The sequence below is a fragment of the Rhea pennata genome, chromosome 3 (genome assembly GCF_028389875.1).
Source record: "Rhea pennata isolate bPtePen1 chromosome 3, bPtePen1.pri, whole genome shotgun sequence".
NCBI classification, from domain to species: domain Eukaryota; kingdom Metazoa; phylum Chordata; class Aves; order Rheiformes; family Rheidae; genus Rhea; species Rhea pennata.
Window position 1 is genome coordinate 13,089,066 of NC_084665.1, and position 22,390 is coordinate 13,111,455.

A 22,390-nucleotide genomic window follows, 5' to 3' on the forward strand; every position below is an offset into this window, starting at 1 on the left:
AAACACAGTTTCTTAGTTAAAATAAATAGTTAAAAATAAAAAAGGCAAAACTATACTGATTTTCAATGAGTAATGAACAAAGCAGCTTTGCTCCTGCAAACAGAAATCATTCACAGCAGTTGTATAAAGTTGAAAGTTTGGGCTTTTCCCTCCTGTCATTGAAATTATATAATACATACGGCCTCTCTGCTACATACACAAAGAATACTTATATACAAAAGGTTTCATAAATATACTCCAAACTGCTGGAAGGATCATTCAAGTAGGCTGTCAAAAAATAGCCAAAACGTTTTAAAAGACTTTTTTCTTACCAGTGTGGACCCTTAGTTGCTAAAGGGAATAAATCAGACAATTCAAACAGTTCCTTCCAAACTATTTAATCTGCACATCCACTTAATCCATACTGAGTGAAAGTAACAATAGCTGTTTGGCCTTACAAATTGCATGATATCCCGGCCTTTTTGTTTCACTAGCAAAGAAATGAATTCAATGCGTTGTACTACAGATCATAACACAGACCGTCCAACAGAATTAGAACACATAATGAGGGGAGATAAAGTGAAACTAGTTGCAAAATTGGAAGTTTTGATTTCATTTAATAGTACCATCTACCTACCTCTACAGGTGGAAAAAAAGAGATAGTGAATTTCCAGAATTTGTTGCTGGAGGAAGTTACGAAGGCAAGGAGTATCAGGAGGCTAAAAAGGGATTAGAAGAATTCATGGGCAATATGCTCTTAAAAAAAATGCTAGAAAGAATCAAAAGGCATATCCATAACATCTCTAATTCAACAACAGCTTCTAGGATGCAGGGAGAGTAAAAGTGATGACTAGGTGGCTGGAGACTCACTTTCCAGAAAGGTGCCCCACGTTGCTACTCTCAGGGACAGAGCACTGGGCTACATCAATTATTGGTTGACCCCCATAGGGCATTTTTTTTCATTTTTAAATGTCACTATAATATTGAAATCTCTCTGCTTCACACAAAACTTAACCCCTCCACAGGGAATCCTACAACACTGAAACATGTTTTGGTTGAATTATACATCCTGTTTTCTTTGATTTGTTATCAGAGGAGTTGTATCTAAGATAGGAAGCAAAGTCTTTTAGATGAGGAGTTTTTTCCTATTGTTTAAAACAGTCAGAAGGAAGTCCATTTTTAAATGAAAAAACAGCCGCACTGCCCAAAAACATCAACAGTGGGAAAACCCTAGTAAGCTCTTTTGTTTTCATTTAAATCTCTGCCATTATTTTTAAATATAACAGCTTTCTAACCTATTTGCATGATTTAAAAGTAATATATTACTACACTAGATATATTCTTATTTAATATCTCATAACAAACCAACTAACCTAGATCAAAGCCCTGAAACCACTGTTTTCTAGTTATCACACATCAGAAAACCATGGCTACATGCCTCTAATAGTATGTTATCAAAGAAATTTAAAAACAAGACAACGTAAAGTACAGTGTAGACTTGTACTGAATTTTAGACAACAAGCAGATTTGTGAATACCATGACAAAGTTGTGGGGAATTCAGTGTTCAGATTGTACACTATATAATAAAGAAAAGATGATATCTTCTGCAACAGACAGCAGCAAAGCAGTACACATTTGGCTTAGCGACTTTTTTGTATTTACAGGCTAGATGTTAACAATCTTTTCCTCATTACTAACACACAGTTTTAAGTTCGGTGATATGGAATTATCCAAGATGAATGCTTGTACTTCCAAAAGCCTCTAGACTGAAAAGGAAAACTAAATACAGCGAACTTCATATGTTTCTAGAGATATTGTCTATAGCCATCCAGAGAATTTAAAGGTAAAACCAACCACATTAAGTCATGGTGTCCCAGATCTCAGCTACCTACAGCTATGAAAACAACAGCAAGTTTGCCAAGACTGTCACCTCGGGCTACTCAAGAACTACCCAGCAGTGCAGCAGGTCTGTCTAGACAACGCGCAAAGGGAAAACCAGCTCCTGCCCCGGCTTCAGCTGCAGCGCTGACAATAGATGCGGTGCATTCCACAGATCAAACAGAGCTGCAAACAAGCCTAACATTTTTCACCCTGGTCACATGAAGTGCACAGGCTACGTCACTGAAGTCTTTCCCAAACTGGATTTGAAGAGATACAGAACTCCTGCTAGGGTCTTCTGTACCCTGAAGCCATTTTTAAAAATGGCTTTTTAAATTAAACTCTCTGAAGACAAGTTTAAGCAAATCAACTCTAAACTGGTTTGAGCTGACAGTCTCACCTAAACTGCAAATCAAGACATTTTAAAACCAGGAAAGAGTAGCACTGTAGACAGGAACCCAGTCTGTAAACAAGAGACATCAAGAAATAAATAAATTAAATTTAGGCTTGATATTTCAGCTGATATTTCTTCAGCTAACTCCAATCACACATTCACAAGCTACTGTTTTGCATACTTTTAATTGACATTCCATAAAACAGTGTTCTTTTAAATACTCTGTTCAATTAACTTAAGACAAGAATAGCAGCACTAGACATGTGCAGTTTTAGGCAAAAAATAGTTCCGATTCTGCTTCTGATTTCCACAAAACTAGGTTTGCAATAAATAAGCTGCAATTTTAACAAATGCTAGACATCACTCATCAGCATTTACTGAGGCACAGGCAAAGCACAGATCAGGTAGTGGTATCAGATAGCTTCATAAACACTGTTCATCTTGGCTGGACATAATTCAGTTCCAAAACTACTGAGCTAAAATACAGAAGTAGAACAGACATACGCATTGACACAAGAAAAAAAGATCACTAAGAAGCAAGTTTTCTTTATATTATTTCTTGGTAGCTCCTCCATGACCTGTGAGCTACAAAGCCAAACCAGCCTCAAGTATGTTCTCCAGAGCATCGCACTTACAGATGCTTGTAACCTGGAATAATCATCTGGAAAGTACACTTGGCAGGTCGAGCTAAGAGAAGGACATTATCTGCCAAGTGAAAAAAAAACAAAGTAGTTGTGCCATTAAGAATTCTGCTAACAGTTTTAAAATGCAAGTACCTATTTCAAATCTGAATTTGTCCCTTTGGTCAGCCTGCCAATTAGAAGGTACAGTTGGGAGTGAAGAGTAGCACTCATTTTTGAGGCAAAAGTGATGCTACTGCTAAGGAAAATTATCACTTACTTCACACCTCTGGATTTTACTTAGGATAGTAAGTTAATTTTTTCTGTACATGCATTAGCTAGAGCTGGATAAAAAGACTGAGTAGCCATCATACACTCCGCTTCCCTTTTTGATCTACTCTTCTTTGTTTTCAAAGGAGTGTTAAGCGTAACATCTGATAGGGAGATAAGCAGCATAAAGTTACTCATTTGAATCTGAAGATATTCAGCAGTACACAGTAGGTAAAAGAACTCCAAGAAATGACTAACTACAAATAGTAGCTTGTACTAGCACCTATATTCCCTTATTTCTGCCACGTAGCAACACAAAGGAAAACAAAACTAAAAGCTTTACATGTTTTTCTTCAAGCTGTTTAGCAAAAAAAGAACTTTAGCACAGACACGCTGAAGGCTGAAGAAAATGGCAGGGAAAAAAAAGCAGCTTCAACAAGAAAAAAAATAGATTACTTGACATACCAACAATTTAATGAAAATTCAGCACATTCCCAAAAGCAAGTAATCCATGATTACCAGTTTAATGGCTTATTCACTCACTCTCTAAAGTACCACTAGCTACACAGAAAATTAACATTCAGTAATACCGCACAGCAGCATTTTTAACACTTGGCTGCTACGAAACACAAATAAGCCACATACAAAGACAGCAAACGGCACCTATCTTTTCAGGTAACATTTTGCTGGACGCAGAAGCTATGAGTACTGCTAATTACATCACAGGGGAATTAACTCTGACAGTGCAAAACAAAGGAACTTTAATTATAGAATTATTTTTTCAAGTAAAATATTTTACTCTAGAAACAATTAGTGTGTAACGTATGAAAAGAATACACTGACTAGAAGTCTCAGAATATTCTCTAACATATTAGACTTCATTTAGATTATTGCTAAGACAATACACCATACTCTAATAAAATTCTGAAGTTTCCCCTGGAAGTTTGAGCAAGTTCAAGCAGTTTTGATTCAGCACAGAACTACTTTCCATTGCAGTACATAAAATCCTTTCAATTTGATCCAGACTGTTATCAGAAGTATGCAACAAATGGGTATGGAGAAGAAAGATCGGAAGTGTACTGTAGTTACATTACTGTACAAGAGCAGAGCTGAAGGTATTTTTTTTTTCTTTTTAAAAACACAAAACCCAACCTTGTTCCCTCTTTTAAGTTTTTTTCAGTATGCTATAACCTGACACAACATCCTACCCCATTAATTGCTAGACTCAGTTGGATCCCAAAAAGCTAATCTTTTTCCACTTGATACCTCAAATATCATCATGGAATCTAATATTCTTGCTAGTCATTATAGAGAAACAGTAGATGCCATATGATAGCTTGGTTCTCGACAGTATTTTATATGGTATTGTATGGTATAAAAACAGGTCTAAACAAAAATTTCTATACAGGAAGGAGAAAGCAGTTTTGAAAACTATGCTAAGATAGCATCTACCAATGCTACACTCAGACCAAATACATCATATGCAGTTTTGCAGGGCCTGTGCTGCATTAGAAACAGAGAAATGGAACAGAGCATGCCTACTATATTCAGAGAAGACACCAACCTGGAAGTAGATGCAAACGTAGAGAAGGACAAACTAAGAATTCTGAGTAATAGAGGCATACTGGAAACAGGATGCAAACAGAGAAAAGATCAATCTTCATTTAGAAGTATTCTAGTGAAAAATTGTAGGATAGTACATGAGAGTGGATGACAAGTCTTGTCTCAAGTAGTACTCTTCAAAAAGAAGTCTGTAACAGAAGATCTTAAACACAAACAAAAAATAGCCCCCAACAAAACACTAATGAAATTGTTCGGTTTAATCTAGAAAAGACTTACGGGAAGCATCAGCCTTGACATATACTAGAGGCAGCTTCAAAAAGAATAAACTGCTCTCTATGTCCACAGTTAGTGTCACTTAGTATAACTGGTTTAACTTGCAGATAAATTTAAATCAGATAGTGAGACAAAAACTCCAAAGATAATTAAAAAAAGGAGCAAGTTTCCTGGTAAAGGCAATACCACCTCAGACCACAGAGATGTATTCAACAGAAATGCCTGAATTACAGCCTCCAGGAAAAACATGTCATCCCACAGACTTCTCCCTGGCATCATTTTTCCCCAGAGAGCCCCTACAAGATATCACAGAGAACATGGAACATTATTATGAAAAACAACTTCTTGCTACCCTCTGATGGTACCACAACATCTTCCTCCTTAATAACCAGATCTGCATCTGTCGTTTAGCCAAAACAGATACAAGCAACACATCTTAACGTATAGAGCCGAACCTTTTATATTCTTAAAGTAGTCGTCTAAACAGACCATCTCATTACAGAAGTCAGGTGAATGTTACCTGGCAAGAGATGCCTGAACTCTGTTTATAAAGTTGATGGATTTCAGGTAAATAGTAAAGTAGAGATCAAGATACATTAATTCAAAGTATCTCCATAAAAAGCTACACAGTTTGCCCCATACAAAGGCTGGGAAGAACAAGCTAAGTGTTAAGGTTCTTCCCAGTATTATCATAAACATTGACAAATAAATATTGATGCATCTTGTTTGAATGAAGTTAGTAACTGATTAGATGCAGAGCACAGAGCAGAGCTTATTTCCTCTAGCTTCAATTTATCTCTGGTAAGTACAGTGTCCCAATCACCATTTCCAGTTTCCTGCATGTGTACGGTCTACAAATAGGATGAGAACTACTAAGAGTTACTCTTATTTCAGATAGCACAGGCTGCTGCGATTCTAGACATTCCAAATCTCTTGATAACCTATGCGTATTTCAGATGTCATGCCATACTATATTTGGCTCATTATTTCCATTTTTAATGAAAAGAGAAATTACACTACAATATACCAAAAAAAAAAAAAAAAAAAAACACACACTTTCAAAAACTTTCAGAGTGAAAAAACATTAAGAGTTAAGAATTACCAAAATTCTGGTTGCTTGTATATGAAAGGAAGAAGTCAGTTATAAAATATTTCTAAAAAAGCCTTAGTTATATAATTACTCCTCTTCTCACATACCTCTTTTCAGACAGTACCTCTGGCTTCAGATGGATGGGCTAATGACCGAGTGAAAAACTAGTCAGTATTTGCTTTCTCTCCCTTATTCAACGGGCAGTGACTTTTTATTGTGTTAATCAAACTTTGTTCTGAATATCAAATTCAGAATTTCCTCACCTGTTTATGCAGTGTCAAACATAGCATTTGAGAACCTCAAATTTGTTTATTTTTATGAAGCTGCTAAAAGTTGGAAGTTAAAAGGGGAAACAGATGTGAAGTTCATTCCTCCAACGACAACTTGAAGCGCAATGTGTGCGCTGTCTTCTAATCTTGATCATTCGGTCCAAAATAATCTTGAATCCTTTGTCTTCAGTAGCCATACAACACGCTATGTTCTGAAGGATTAAGGTATATGCTGAATAGTTTCATGTTTAAAGATTAGGCCGCAGTGTCAAATCAGTCAATAAGGAAATGAGTTGGGACATAACTATTCACAACTTTGAACAACTTTACCAACACCAAAGGACAGAAACCCCTTGACAAAGAAAAGCAGCCCATTCTTACAAAACACACTCAGCCGAGACCATGACACCACCCTCTCTTCTACTGCTTTCCTACCTCATTCATTACAGACTTTACAACCTCTACAACACAAGCCAATACAAAAACAAAACCAAAAACTCACTCCACACTCCACCTCGCAACTTATTTTTTTCTGCAAACCAAAATCCATCCTGGGGGCAGAGGGAAGGACGATCACTTACAGTTACTGTAACTGACATTCTTTTGACCTACTTCTGTGTGTAATATATACATATAGGTATTCATGACCAAGAGCTGTGATTAAGCGCGCATAAGAAATGCGTTATTTTCAACAGCTGAAATAAACATCAGACTAATTATATCAAGTCTACAAGATTTGTCCTAACTTCAGGACTTTGGGTAAGAGGATACTAAAAGCTGACTATTCGGTAACACCCCTATTTAAAAGCAACATAGCACCTGAGCTACAAGAAAATATCAGAATATTATGTATTGTCCATGCATCAACTGCCTTCAGATGGCAACCACTGGAAATGAATTGTTGAGTTGCTTTACTTCTGGATCCTTTTGTTCATTTGGGATTCTTATGCCATTCTACTGTGATGTACAATATAATCAATCTTTCAAAAAAAAAAGAGGAAGAAAAAATTGAAAGTAGCCAAAAGTAGCAAAGGAAAAAGGCTAAATACTGTTTGTTCTTTGTTGTTATTTTTTTCTCTCAATTGTTTCCCCTCTCCATTCTGAAGTTGACTTGGACAATTTCTGTGGAATTTTTCTCAGCCTTCACTGGCTGTAAGCAAAATCATAACTGTTATCAGACTGAAACAGAGGAAAAAGGGGCTAGGGTGGGCTATGTGACAAAAGAAATTAAGAGATTTCCAGCAACATGACAGCTGAATCTAAGTAAAAATAGAAAAAAGTGGAGGGATATTTTAGATACCTGGCGGGGGGGGGGGAAGAGATTAGCATTTAAGCATTTAACTTTTCAAATACTGTTTATTCTACAACCAGAATGTTTTTAGGACACCCAGTTTCTACTTTGAGTTCCTTTAAGATTTATTTAAGCAGCCCAGCAAAGCACTACTTGCAACTTACATCTCAATTTTCTCAGTTTCCTGTGGAGGTTCTAGGATTGTTCAATTTCACACAATAAAATACAGTAACTTAGTTGCATTAAGATTTCAGATAAAATTCTTAGTTTCACATTGAAACTACTTCTCCACACATAGACGCATGCTCAAGAAGATCAGACAGTTTTAGGAATTCCTACTGTTTCTTGTACCAAAAGACAACATTAAAATGTGTGATCATAATATTAAAGAGCCATAGGCAGTACTTTTATTCTCTCCAAACAGTTCTGAAACAGAAGCAAGGATTCACCTTTCTAAAAAAGAAACCAAAAACCCCCAAACATTCCCCTCCATGTCTTTACATCCCTTTTCTGCGATAGAGCTCAGTTTTGATCCCTCCAGACGCAGAATGTCCAAGTTGCTTTTAGCCGTCTCAAGTGCTCTTTATGTACTCAAAGAAACAGATTTTATTTTTTCTGCCCTGGAACATGCACGTGAAAATCAGAAACGGGCTCTGCATTAAGCAGTAGGTTATGTGAAAATGGTATTATATTTATATACTTTAAAAGTTGCTTGTTCTTTTAATAACACTTTATATTTTTGATGCATTTCCTTGGCAAAACAAGAGCAAGAAAACTGCATGACAAGATGTTTCTAATCTTTCTTAATTTCCCTTTGACTCTTCTACTTCCACTCTATTAAACAGCCACTCGCTCTATTAAACAGCCACACACAACAGTAGGTTTACAATAAGATTAGCAAAATAGCTACATACAAGTCTGCCTCAGACTGAGGATTGTAAGAAACGTTAGAAAACGCCACATTCCAATTCCAAGAGTAGAAAAAAACGACAAATATTTCACCTGCTAATTTCAGCATCTAACTCAATTTCAGGTTAAATTTTGTAAGCTAGATTTCAAAATCCAGAATAGAATTCACAGTATTGCTTAAAATAAAATTACTATACAAAATAACCCTCCTGTCACATAAGATACAATGGATGCATTTTATTCTTGAAAGCAGTGTTAAAACCCTGCAACTTTCAAGTTTCTGTATTTCAGTCATCTAAATATTCTTTGAAGCAAAGATCAAATTAACGTCCTTCTAGCTTACAAGTATTATTTTTGCCTTCTTATCCGCTATGGAACTCAATTTTGATTATGAAATACTGCCTTACCAGATGTTGTTACTTGTCCATTACTTAATTACTGGTTTCACAGTCAGAGAACACAGTTTTCCCAAACACACACACACTAAACATTTATTCCAGAATCCATCTAGAATGGATATAAAGAGTATGGGTATTGGGACTGGTTGTTTTTGTTGTTTCAGTTGGGGGTAGGAGTAGGTCGTAAATAAATAAAAACATCATTTTATTAGTCATTAAAAATTAACCAGATCTGTTGGTTCAAAGTTTTAACAAGTGCCACCTGAACTAACTTTTTCTGCATTAAAGATTTTCAGAATTCATAACCTAAGAGTTTTCTATACAAGAAATTTCTCCCTTTTGAAGTCTTAACATGTTGCTTGGCAATATCATCCCACCTCCAGGAACATAACTACAACCCCTTTTTGTCTGGCTAGAAGTCTGATTATATTGCACAGGTGTCCTATACATCTGAAAACAAAGAAAGGCTATGCAAGTACGTTCATGTAACCACAGTTACAGCAAGTATCAGAATAGAAACTAAAACATACACTCCATACTAGAGTCCTACAGGAAGTCAAAACCATACCCTCCTGTTCAAGTATAAAATGAACATGCAGAGATATGTGCAGGGAATACAAATTTAATTTATCCTGTACTAAGTGACAGTCTGTTTGTTGCATAGCAACAGGAATCTACTGCAGAAAAACAATATGGAACTTTTTTTTTTTTTTTTAACTTGCCAAGCTACAATTAAACCCCAGTCTTTCTGAAAAAGAAAACACTCACAGCATAAACAATTACCCTTATCATTGCTCTAACCAAGGATATGAGATCTATCATTTATTTTGTTCTAGGTTAAAAAGATTCTGCACATTTAAGTGCTTGGGGTATATGGTACTTCTGAGAGAAGATTCATTGCTACAATGCACTTATTTATGTCCACTAATAGGGAATATCTTAATTCAATAGTAACATCCATGACAAAGTTCTTCAGATGCATAACACTTCAATTCTTAAGTGCACAATGCTTTCGTCATTTTATGCCTGATTGTCAGACTACACACTACAGAAAAATATAAAGCTCAAAAAAAATCTAGAAGCAAAGTCTGTAGGACAGATTATTTCTGAATAGTTTGCTTTCATCTCCTTCAATTTTTCCAAAAAAATTAAAAATGTGCTTCAGCTCACACTTTTTTTTGAATCAGAGCCTGTTAAGAATTTTGAAGCTCACGTTTGAGAACTCTGGACAAACTGTTCCTCTTCATGAGACAAAAGTTTCTTGATAAGCCAACATGAATTGCAGAAAGATCCCTCCTTCCCTCTTCCCCAAGGATGGGAAAATTATAGTCACTCTTACTTATGTTTTTCATTTCTCCAGTACAGAGCGAGTGCTACAAAAGAGGTTTCTATTTTTATTTTACTCTCCTTTTGCAACCATAGACTTTATATTGTTAAGATGGGTCAACAATTATCTTTAACTACTCAACTGCCAGTAAAATAATATATCATGAATCTGAAAAAAAAAAAGAAAGAAAAAAGAAAAGAAACACTGAATTTTTGTTTATTTTAAACATCCTCCTCATTCTCAGAAAAGGCAATGCTAAACTCCCTGAGAATCACAACTAAAATACCAAATGATTGGGCTTTGGGGTAAATCTTCTCCCTACACCCACCCCAACGGCAAGTATACTTCAAGATAGGGAGCTAAGTTCAATTTAGAAGGAAAAACGCAAGATATGAAGTGCGTGGATGTTGAATATGGAGACTGCCACAATACAAGTCATCTAACCTGAAATGCTTCCTAGAAGTTACGCTATAACAGTTCAGTCTTCATCCTTACAATGTTTACAAAACAAGTACATGAAAAGCATGATAAATTAAAGAAAACAAAATTATGAAGGCAGAACATACCATGAACGTACAAGCTTACAAATACTTTTCAATTCAAAATAGTGAGGAATTTTCCCTAAAATAGAATCACTTGATCTCCCCTTGTATTCATAACTAGGAAGCCACAGAACAGAGTTGTTAGAAATCAGACACCTGTCTGAAGGTGAAAACGATGTGTCAAATACAGGAAATCCTAAACAAGTCAACTCCTTCACAGGCGGCACCATGCAGAGGTTAACAGCATGTACCAGGAAGCGCGCTTTGTTCATTGCTTGGGCAGGGAAGAGTGCGAGGGGTGCGAGTTGCACATTTTGCCTCCACTTTTTCAAGTAAAGGATAATACATGAATTGAAGGCGAGATATTCAAAGTGCTCAGAGCGGGCTTGACTGTACACTCTTCTATCGTGTGATGACTAACTAGGGACTTCCAACAAGGCAAAAATTAAATCCTACTATTAAGTATTATTAAGCATTAGTCATGTCTGAAGATGCAACCCTTCTAACAAGATCCACCGTTGTTTGCATCTTACATATTTACCTATACACAGCTGCACTAGTGGCCATCACAGCCCCTCCAGAACAATCCCACAGCTGGACTCCTCAAACAAGGCACTCCCCTGAGCACTTTTGCCAATGATTTCCAAGAGTCAGATACTTCAAAAGAATATATACCTTCACACTTTACATAGGAAGAGTAACATCTGAAAACTATTTTCACAGCTTCTCTACAATGCAATCTTCCCTTTCTTTATGCAGGCATCATGCTCAGATTAATATAAAAAGAAATGATCGTTTTAACAATATCCTGAAACTACTGTTTTGAAGCATCTAATTCATTTTTAAAGTAAGAATTCTACCAAATATTGTTACTAGGTCAGATATGAAAGTGATGAGCTACCTATTTAAAAATGTGTGTCTGTCTGTATCTGGAAAGTGCCTGCAACAATCCAAGCAGTACAAAGTCTCCACATGGTGTCTCCAAAGAATTTAATAACTTTCTCAAGAATAACTTTCTCAAAAACTAAAAGCTTGCCTATGCCCTGTTCCCCAGCACGGTACATGATCTAATAAGAGATATTACCCCTCCTTATAAAACTGTTGCCTTTTTTACATCCTTAGAGTAACACAGCTAAAACAACAGTTTCATAAGCTACAAGACAACCTTTGTGTTAATCTTATTGCTACCTATTTGGGTACTTAGCCATTTTTGGAAACACTAGCAAATACAGAACCACAAAACCGTTGTATTACTGAATAAAAAGTGCAGCAAATAACCAATATACAGGAGTATCCACTGGTTTTAAAATTTATTTTTACAGAACATCAAATTAGGAAGTCCAAGGTGCACTAATCTTCCAAACTTTTTAATATAAAAAAAAAAAAGACTTTTCTAAGACAGCAGCAAAATAAAAAATGAAGCCCTAGAGTCCATGTACACTGATGTACAAGCCTCCTCTCCTTATCACTTAGTTTTAAGTTCAAATGTGTAAGTTTGGCAATACTAATTTTGAAAAAGATTCATACATGTTGCAGTTAACTAAGTTGATTGCTAAAATAAAGGCTGCTATACTCATCACATTATACTGTGGAAACTAGAACAAATAATGGTTCTACTACATTCCTTGAGATTACAACGGAACATATACAAGTTACAATATGTTTAATATACTTCTTGTTTGCACTTGATGCTCAAGTGTCCTCTCGCAATCTCAAGTCAAAATTTCCATCTAAAACCCACTACTGCATTTCAGGTCAGTTGAACTACATCACTGACCTGTTTAATCATGCTACTACTCTTGCATGTGGAATACAGTTAAATCCAGGAAGTTTCTTTCCTTTTTTTCTGTTTCTTTTCTGCCAAAACACACCCTGTTGTTTAGTTGTAGTTTAACTGCATTTAGTGCTAATTTAACTAATGAAGACCTAGTATTTACAGTTTATCTGCAATACTGCTTCAGTAGTATTAAAGTTGAGACGAACTGAAACAGCCAACAGCAACATAATTGACTTTCCACATTGACCTAGAGTATAGAACACAATCACTGCTAAGGGAAGTTTTTTCCTCCTTAGTATCAGTTATGTCTAAATAGTGCCCATTTCCTTTCTAGGGAGTCTTGTTTGACTATGTGTACGAAGAGTTCAACTTGAAGTATTAGGAACACCTAGAGCTAGGAGCAGGAAGCTATCATCACAATAATTATCTTCAGATTTGCTGTTGTTCTGAGTATTAGATATGTATTGAAAATCAGTGGTTCTACGCAAACATTTCCATCTGAATCACTAACGTCTGCCGAAGTATTATGTACTGCCCATCAGCACAAATACATAAAAAAAAAAAACAGCACAGAAGAGGAAATAAAAGATGTACATGCTCCTATGTGTGCACACTGTCTGTAAGAGACTCCACTCTTTAAAAAGCAAAGAGGAGGAAAAACAATTTTTTATAGAATAGAAAAATATACCAAGAAAACATGTTTTCAAGATAACTATCAGCAATATTCTTCATTATAGCCCATTAGCAACATAAATGTCTATATTTGTTGGGGAAAAAAAAAATCTTGCCTTGGCTATAATTTGAAGTTTGCTGCCTGAATAAATACTTGTTATTTAACAGTAGCTATTTCTATAGCTAACAAATTTAAGAAGCAATACTATCAAGATTCCAGGCCCAGAGTTATTCAGGGTACACACCGACATCAGATTTGCTAAGTCAGTCAGAAAGTTGAACGTAACCTAAATGTACCGATTGCCTCTTCCCATCAATGACAGTAAAAATACTGTAAATACAACAGTATTGAAAGTTATGTTGAAAAAGTATGAGACAGAACAGAATCCTAATCATCTTCCCACTTAGTGTTTGCATTTTCAGCCCCACACAGTTAGAAAAATGCGACTTAAATAAAAACCCCTAAAAGATCTAGAGCAATACCAGTGGATATGACCCTATACCAAAACATACATTGGTCTATACAGCTGAAATATAAAATTATTTAGCAGTAGTTCCTCAGCTGTTATGAGACCACACTAAAAGGTCCCCTTAACTATTTGAAAATGAATCATTTAATTCAAAAGCCTGGTATCAGTGCAAGATAACCTACAAAAAAAGTGAGAAATGACAACAGTCAAGGGAATAAAAAAAGTGAGAATGCAACTGTATTTTATTATATTGTTTTAAGGAAAGTGACCTCTTTACATATATATAAAAACATGAATTATATATATATAGAAATATTTATATAAATGTTGATTTCTTCTTGAAAGAAAATTAGAATATTTCTCTAGCCATTATAAAGTTGCAACTAAGGGATAATAGATTTTAGCTATATCACTGACTACTCTTGGTTTTTCAGCATTCTGCTAAATTTATGGGTTGTTAAAACATTTTTTTTTTTTAACTAGGTGGCTAGTATGCTGAAATCATACAACAGTCAGATCTCACCTTTGTAACGGAATTTGCAATAAGTATAAATTATTTCATAATTCAATTCAGCAAACTGAAAAGAAATTTCAAATTTGGGAAGAATAACAGCAGAATGAGAGACTGTGAAACAAAATCTTTTCAGTTTTGTTTGTGCTGCAAAGTAGGAGTTTATATAGTTACTTCTGGCAGCATACCAGTCCAGCAAAGTAGCATTTTTGTATCATCATCTAGAGTGCAATTAGTTTTCAGTTCTCTCCCCCATGCTTTACTGGGTGCCAGTGCTGAGGAGAGAGGAGAGAGAAAACAAACAAACAAAAACACAGACACACGCACACACTCCACCCAAAATACCCACATGCATCACCAGAGGACAAGCATACTAGTTTGGGACTTCATTTGGACTAAACTGAAATAGGTTTTACTATTCTTTCTTTATATAAGCCAGCTTTGCCTGAAGAATTTTCAGCATATGCAACTAAAGAGAGCAGATTTTTTGCCTGAATATTTATTGTTTTCTTTTAATCAATTCTGTCTAAAAATTATTTATGCAAGAATAAGAGAATCTTATTTTAACTCCTTGCATTTATTTGTGCATCGATTCTCAAAACATACTTATTACTAGCAGTTCAACTGGAAAGACTAATCCAAAGACATTTGACAATTCATCTAACATGGCACTGAACAGTCCCCTTTTCCCCACGGGGCTGTCTAGTGGTTGGGTACTAAAACAGACCAGTGCAGAAGGAATGTTACATTTTCTCACAGGAATCAGGTCCTTAAGTTGTCCATAAATGTCCACAGAACTGTAACATAAGGAGCATTAGATGCATGACACTACATCAAAAGGTGATGAGCATAATTTCCACTTTTTTTTTTATTTTTTTAAGAACTATTTAAACATTCGCTGGGAAACAGCTACAGTGAATGTAATGAGTGACAGAAGGGGGGCTTATAAATTTTTATAAAAATAAATTTATTAGAAGTATTTAAAAGAAAACCAAACATCTTCCAATAAATCTGTATTTGTGTAGAGCTTTTTAAAACAAGGCAGAACTACTTGAAACTCAGTCACTTATACATGTGGTTTTATTTTTTAAATTAGAAAATCTAAAAGTTAAAATAAGGTGCTACAGCCATTTCTATAAGAGGAAAAAAGATTCTGTATATTCAATAGAAAAAAGTTACCTACCTATATGTATCTCATCATTTTTCAAATTTATGAAAATACATGGAAGTTAAGGTAGGAGAGGGACACAGCATGGCTTTTCATCTGGCAGGTTTTAGTCCTGACAGATACAAAAGTGGTTTTGCTCCCATATTAGTCTGAAGAGAGATGCCAACAGCTGAAGAACACAAGGTAGCTTTACACAATTCACAAGGACTGGCATGGCAGGGAAAGGAAAGGGAGGGAAGGAGGAAGATAAATGCCATAAAAAGCTTTTTAAGTATACTTAAGTTGTTCAGCTAGGGCTGTAGTACTTTGGTCTCTGCTACATTTTCTTCTAGCCTCTTCTAAAATTAAATTTTTGAATCAAATTACAAAATGCACATATTTGTTTTCTCTTAGCACTACCGCACTCTTAAAGCCTAAAGATGTCTAATGTTTTGAGAGTCTGCACATTTATTTCTACAATGCTGAGCGGAAGCAGGCACGAACTGTCAAGAGCAATTCCAGATGAAAGGTCAAAGTAAAGAAGAAATTAATACCTGTTTTACAAAGTATATTTTGCTCTCTAGTAATGAAAGCATGTGACTCTATCCAGTGGTTCAGTAACTCACTTTTGTAACAGTTCTGCATGAAATGCACTGGCATGGCGAAGCAGAGCCCTCCTTACAAAGTATTCCATATGCCTAAGGCAGGGCTGAGATATTTCACTTATGCCCTGCCTAAGCGTATTAGGAAAGCATCCACTGAAACAGGTGCTGAAAGAATTCCTCTCCTTTTTATGGAAGTGTAGAAAAAGAGCTTTCACACTATAATGGTCTGAAGTAGGAAGCTAACTAACTTGGCCTTGTTTTCTGAACTCCAACAGTAAATGTGCAGCCCTGAATTAGAGTCAAGGAAAACTTGTATAGACTCTCAGAGAGCATTCCTGAATTACACATACTCCTAGACCGTTTCTAATTTTTAGAAGCTGACAGCATAATTGGTCAGATGGTCAAAAATAGCTCTTTCTAAACAATCTGTATTCCAACTCACACACGCTCCATTCACACAGTCATCTTTTAAAGACTTAAACTTTTACTATCAAATCAATTCACTAAATTCTCTCCAGAGACCCTGAGAGCAAAACAGTTGTCAGATTCCATATCAGGTGGGCAGAACCAACCAGTCCAAGAATTACTTGCAACTGTCACAAATAAAGTGCTAGCTAAAGTCTGCACTTCTATCAGACAGATGACTAAGTCCATCTGTTAGTTTACTTAAGAACAAGAAAAATAACCTGAATTCTTGTACCCACCTGAAAAAGAAAAAAAGGGGGGTTGGAAATCTGCCTATACTTCCAATTTTACTTAAGATATGAGCATTTTTAGGCACTGTATTGTTTGCAGTTGTGTGTACCCAGTCTAATTTAACTGCCTGCTTGCACTCCTAACATTTTGTCAAATATTTAACTAAATTAAGCTTTCTACTTCAAATGTTATTTGTATAAGTATTAGGAGCTAAAACAAAAGCAAAACTCCAGAGTGTTATCCTATATATTGATGTATCATGTATTAAAACATGGTAATAGCATCTCAACAGCCGCATTGAAATGAATGGCTGCTTCTACTCTGATATTTTACCTTAAATAGCTATAGTTATTGCAGAAGACTGATACTACTGTCAGTAAAAGCATAATGTTCTTGCACTTCTCTTTTCTAGAAACCCTAAGACATGCGTGTGGGATCCTTCAAGAATTCCTAGTGCTAAGGAAGGTACACGTATAATTGTTACTGTCTTGGGCTTCCACTAATGCATTAGGGAAAAAAAGATTATATATATATATATATATATATATATATATATATATATATATATATATATATATATGTATGATGCCAGATATCTTAACACAGTATTTAAAATATAATAAAGATTTACTAATCAAGGCAAAAAATAAACTCACTAACTTCTAAAAAATAACATGAATTATGCTCTAAAGCAACATATTTGAGCAGAAAAAGCTACTGAATGTAAGTAAATAGGACTTTTAATGTGGTTTAAAGAGACCACAAAATTTTGAAATCACAAACGAGGATGTGGCATGATTTTCAAAAAAAAAAATCAGTAATTTAGTTGCTTGCCCTATCTAAATTTAGAATCAGCATCCACATGTATAATATGTGGTAGTCACCCATTATGAATACAAACAAATATACTGGGCTCAGTAAGTATAGAATTCAGAATTCTCAAAAATACTGTTTCTTTTCCAGTTCTTGCAACTTGGGTAAAGAAGTTAGAATAAGTAGCCTGGTTTCTGACTAGCACACTAATGAAAAACTATTCTTTCCACATACAAAGAAATGAATGTAGAAGTCCTAAGAGAAAACTGTACAACTTGATTTAAAAAACAAACAAAAAAAAACATCTTGGAAAGCTCGTTCATTTTTACTGGAGTTCACATAGGGAAGAACCAGATACTAAAACAGAAACAAAAAAACACTTAGTAGTATCCTGTTAACAATCACTGTAGAACCCAAGTCTAGCAGTAGAGTTGTAAGACATTGAGCAGCTTCTGTAACACAGATCCCAACATATTCTTCAAAAAAATCTGCTTACACATGTTCTTCTGATATAAATACAAAAAGAAGTTATGGTATTACTAGAACAAGGACACTAAATTGTGCTATCATCTATATTTTAGCTACTTTTTCTCACCACATCCAGTTGGCTCGTAAATGAAAATCTCACTGCATAGACCCAGTTCCTGGATACCTATTATGGGATAAGTGCATTCAGGCATCTATATTAAGAACAGTACTCAGTCAGTTAACTACAATACAGGAAAAGCAACAGGTGTTCCTTGGAATCAACTGTTTACCTAAGGGGGAGGGAGGAAGAGAGATGCACACAGGCCCTATTCATCTTGTCTGCTGAAAGAAGTAACTTCATACATAGGCTAGACATTTAAATTGGGACATTTAAGATTCAAAGTTTATTTGCAACCTACAATGCCTAATACACACTACCCAAATATCATGTAATTTTCATTCAAATTCAAAAACAGACCACTACCTGAATTAATTGTTGTGGTCAATTTGTACTGCTGATACTTGTGTGTTACTGAATTGTTAGGAATTTTTAATAATATTTAGATACTCTTTACAATAGCACTTAGTTTTATCTGACAAAAGGAAAACTAGTTGGCTATTTAGTAACTGATCAGCTAACCATCCCAGACAAGGGGTAAGATCTTAAGAAGAGGTCATCGAAATTATTGCAGCCTTGGAATGGCCTAAGAACGGTTTCTAACGCATGTGTGTGTTTGGAAGGGCATTATAGAAACAGAAGGCTATTTTTTTCAACTTATTTCAGAATGACTTACAGTATTTATTCTTTTTTGTATTCATCAGAGCACAAACCATATACTGACCTAGAAAACAGTTTTAACACCACTTGCATATAGACAAATTATGTATTAAACATTGACTGGTCATTTATTTTATCCACCTCCTCACTCCTCCCCCACCATTGTGACTTGCCTCGACTAGTAAATACCCATTAAAAGGCACTGCCTTGACATATTACAGTGTGAAGATACTGGTTTAAACATGTTTCAGATACACCATCAATCTTGGTCTAAACAAGTCCAAAGAGAGCGTGTTCAGTGAAAGCTTGCCCTTGTATTGATGCCGGACCAATTAAGTAAAACTGTGTCAATTTAATAGCGTCTATATAGAGAGAAAATACTGCTTAACCACATCATTTTCTTAACTTGTTTAATTTAATTGGTACTATTTGCTGCCTTTTTTTTTTTCTTCACAAGGCTTGGAAGCACAGTGCTTGAAGTCAGATTTCTTTGAATTACCCAATGGCCACTCAGAGCAACTACTCAGCTTGACATTACATTTCTCTCTCAACAGCTTGACATTCTGCATAAGCAGGGAGAAATTTCAGATGTGTTATAAGGTCATTTGCCCATATACACCTATTGTTTAAAGTCAACTATTCAAACATGTAAATAGGCAACCTAAGGGCAGCTCCAACTTAGACACTTTCCTGTTACACTACTTAAGAGAAATATTTGCGCTCTGAAGCTGGCAGAAGTCCTAGCACACATGTATCAGCAAAAGGACACTTTTGCTGGTATAACTTACCTCACTCAGTCATACAATACAAATAAAGTACTTTTTGCCAGTATAAGAGCACAATTTATACAAGAAGAGTTTCTCAAAATATTTATACTAACTTTTTCTGGATTAACAGCATTCATTGTGTTAAAGACCATCAAAATAATATTTAAAAACAAATTTAAAGAATCTATGAACCGTAAGCTTTTTAAGCTGAAACTTTTTACTCTTGCAGCGCATCTGACTTCTACACAGCAAAATGAATAAGTGAAAATAAGTTACTATAATATAAAACAAAACTCAAAATAACACAGTACATAAATACCTATGGTCTAAGAAAAACAGAGTGAAATTCAGGACTAGATTTTAAATAGAAAAGCAGAGAGAAAATCCCCACACTTCCCACTGTAAAGTTACTGCTTGCATTTAAGGTGCACACACACACACACACAAACCCCTAAAACACAGTTCAAAAATGTAATTAGAATTTTACTCGAATTTTATAGAGGCTTGACACTTTTTTGCAGCAAAGGACTTCGCTGATTTTCATCATACAAATCTTATTGCATTATACTCCGAAGGACCTTACAGCTTTTGATCATTAATCTTTAACACAAAGAAGATTCAAATCCAACCGCAAGTAAGACAGTATCTTTGAGGGGAAGGACGGTAACTCACTCACTTTCCCCAATTGTTTGGCTAAAGCATAGGCCTACCCAGAGCACAACATCCCCCCGCCCCCAAATATATCAGCATTCAGGCTCGCGAGCCACATTTCTCACGAAGCCTTGCACCAATCCAGAAAGACGATTAGAGAAACAAAATAGGCACTAAAGAGAAACGGGGCGGGGGGAGGTACGGGGACGGGCCACGGACGCCGAAAATTATCTTCAAATGAATGAGACCGCATCAAGCTCAAGTCCCTCGTTCAAAGACAGAGGGAAACGTAGCTCTGCCTTCCCCCCAGGCCCCTAAAAAGGAAGTCAGCAGCGTCCACCTCAGCGTTCACATCTGAAATCTCCAAAGGCAACACTTTCACGGCTGCCGAGAGGGGGGGGGGGAATTCCTCCTCCCTCCCCCCCCCGCGCCCGACTTCTATTTATTGATTACACAGGGAAAAGCCCAGCTGCTGCTGCAATGCAACACCCGCTCGTTAAGAGGCGAGGCAAGGGAAAAAAAAAAAAAACAGAGAGAGAAAGAAAGAAAGGAAGAAAGGAAGGAAGGGAGCGCGAGAAAGCGGGCCGGCGCTCCCCCCTCGCGCCGCGGCGGGGCACACCTCCGCGGGGATCCCAGCCGCAGCAGGGGGGTGACCGCAGCGGGCGCGCCGGGAGCTCCGCGCCGCCGCCGCCGCCCCCCTCCCGCCGCAGGGCCCCACTTCCCCCCGCCCCGACGATCAACTTCGCCGCCGCGGGGGCCGGGGCCGGGGCCGGCCGGGCCGCCCCTCCCCTCCCCCACCCGCCGCTAACAATGGGCCCCTCCCCCACCGCGGGGCTCCCTGCGCGCGCCGAGCCCCCCCTCCCCCCCCCGGAGACCGTTAGGGACAGGAGGGGGGAAGGAGACGTTGACCGCTCCCCCCCTCCCCGCGCGCCGTCCGTGCCTTCCCCGGCGCCGGCCCCTCACCTCATGGTGCTGCCCGGCGTCGGGGAGCCGCTCCCGCTTCCTCGCTCGCTCCGCTCGTTCCGCCGCTCTCCGCCTCGCAGGGGCCGGCGCGTCAACGGACAGCGAGACCCCCGGCCGCCAGCGCCTCCCTGCCCGTCTCCTCGCCGCCTCAGCCGCCGGGCCGGGCCAGACCACCGCGGGGAGCCGGGGGGGCGGGGAGGGGCAGGCCGAGGTGGGGGAGAAGGGGCGGGGAAGAGCGAACCACCGCGCGGGAAGGGCGGGGGGAAAGACAGACAGAGAATGGGCAGGACCGGGGATAGCGCGAGGGAGGCTCGAGACACCGGCTGGGCTGCGGGGCGGGGGGGAGGGGGGAGCGGACGGGGGGCGCCGCGGCGCGCGGGGGACGCGCGCGGGGGGGAGGAGCGGGCAGCGGAGGCCCCGCCCCCCGCGCGCCACCTCCCCGCCACCCCCCAACCCCCCCCCCAGCGCGGCGTCACCCCCCGGAGCGGAGCGCGCGCGGGGGGCGGGGCGCAGAGGGTCGCCCCGCGGCGACCGTTGGCGGCGGGGACGAGCGTTACGGCCGGCGGCCTAACGGGACGGGCGGGAGGGTCCCACCGCCGCCCGACGCGCTCTGCTTGCCCCGGAGCCCCCGCGCCGCTGCCCCCGCCGGGCGGGTACGCGGCGGGAAGGGCAGGGCGGGCTGCGTGTGTCGCTGCGCCGAGGCCGGGCCTGCCGGGAGGCCACGGCCCTGCCCCGTGCGCTCGGGAAGCGACAGCAGTTGCCCGAGGAGGCCTGTGCCTCGCTGCGGGCGCGCCTTGGTGCCCGGGTCCGGCCTTGCGGAGGGCAGGCTCCCGTGTCCCTACCGTCCCGCAAGCGCAGTCGAAGCGTTTTCCAGAGATCGGGGCTTGCTAGCAGCACTTCCGAACGCTTCTGCCACCAGACTGCGTTGTTTTCCCCACAGCGTGTTTCTGCCCCGCTTTCTGGATGGTGTCCGTACTTCGCAGGTAATCGGCACATGAGTAAAGTGGTAGAATTGGATTCTTCGTTTCTAGGCAAATACATAATCAATGTAGCCCACTAAATGAACTCCACAGGTAAATTACTGTTCTCTTCCAGTTGCCTTTCTCTGCTCTTGGAAGCATGAGGCCTAGATGCGTTTTTAGAAAAAAGGGAATGTTTTTTCAGCTTCATGCACATTTGCCATTACATCTTTCACTAACCCCGTGTCAGCACTAAATACAGATTTATGTTTTGCTTTTAGTACTCCCAGTGGATCAAACACATGGTAT

General features: G+C 38.5%; 1 protein-coding gene across 6 annotated transcripts in view; it reads right to left on the reverse strand.

Moving 5' to 3' along the window:
* ENAH (ENAH actin regulator) overlaps positions 1-21,450 on the reverse strand; it is a 101,774-nt gene extending 80,324 nt beyond the window's left edge. For all 6 annotated transcript variants that reach the window (XM_062571595.1, XM_062571594.1, XM_062571593.1 and 3 more), the window contains exon 1: positions 21,123-21,450. In XM_062571595.1, the coding sequence (XP_062427579.1) occupies positions 21,123-21,127 (5 nt within the window). In that variant the 5' untranslated portion in view covers positions 21,128-21,450. The remainder of the gene's footprint in view (positions 1-21,122) is intronic.
* Positions 21,451-22,390: the final 940 nt, after the last annotated feature.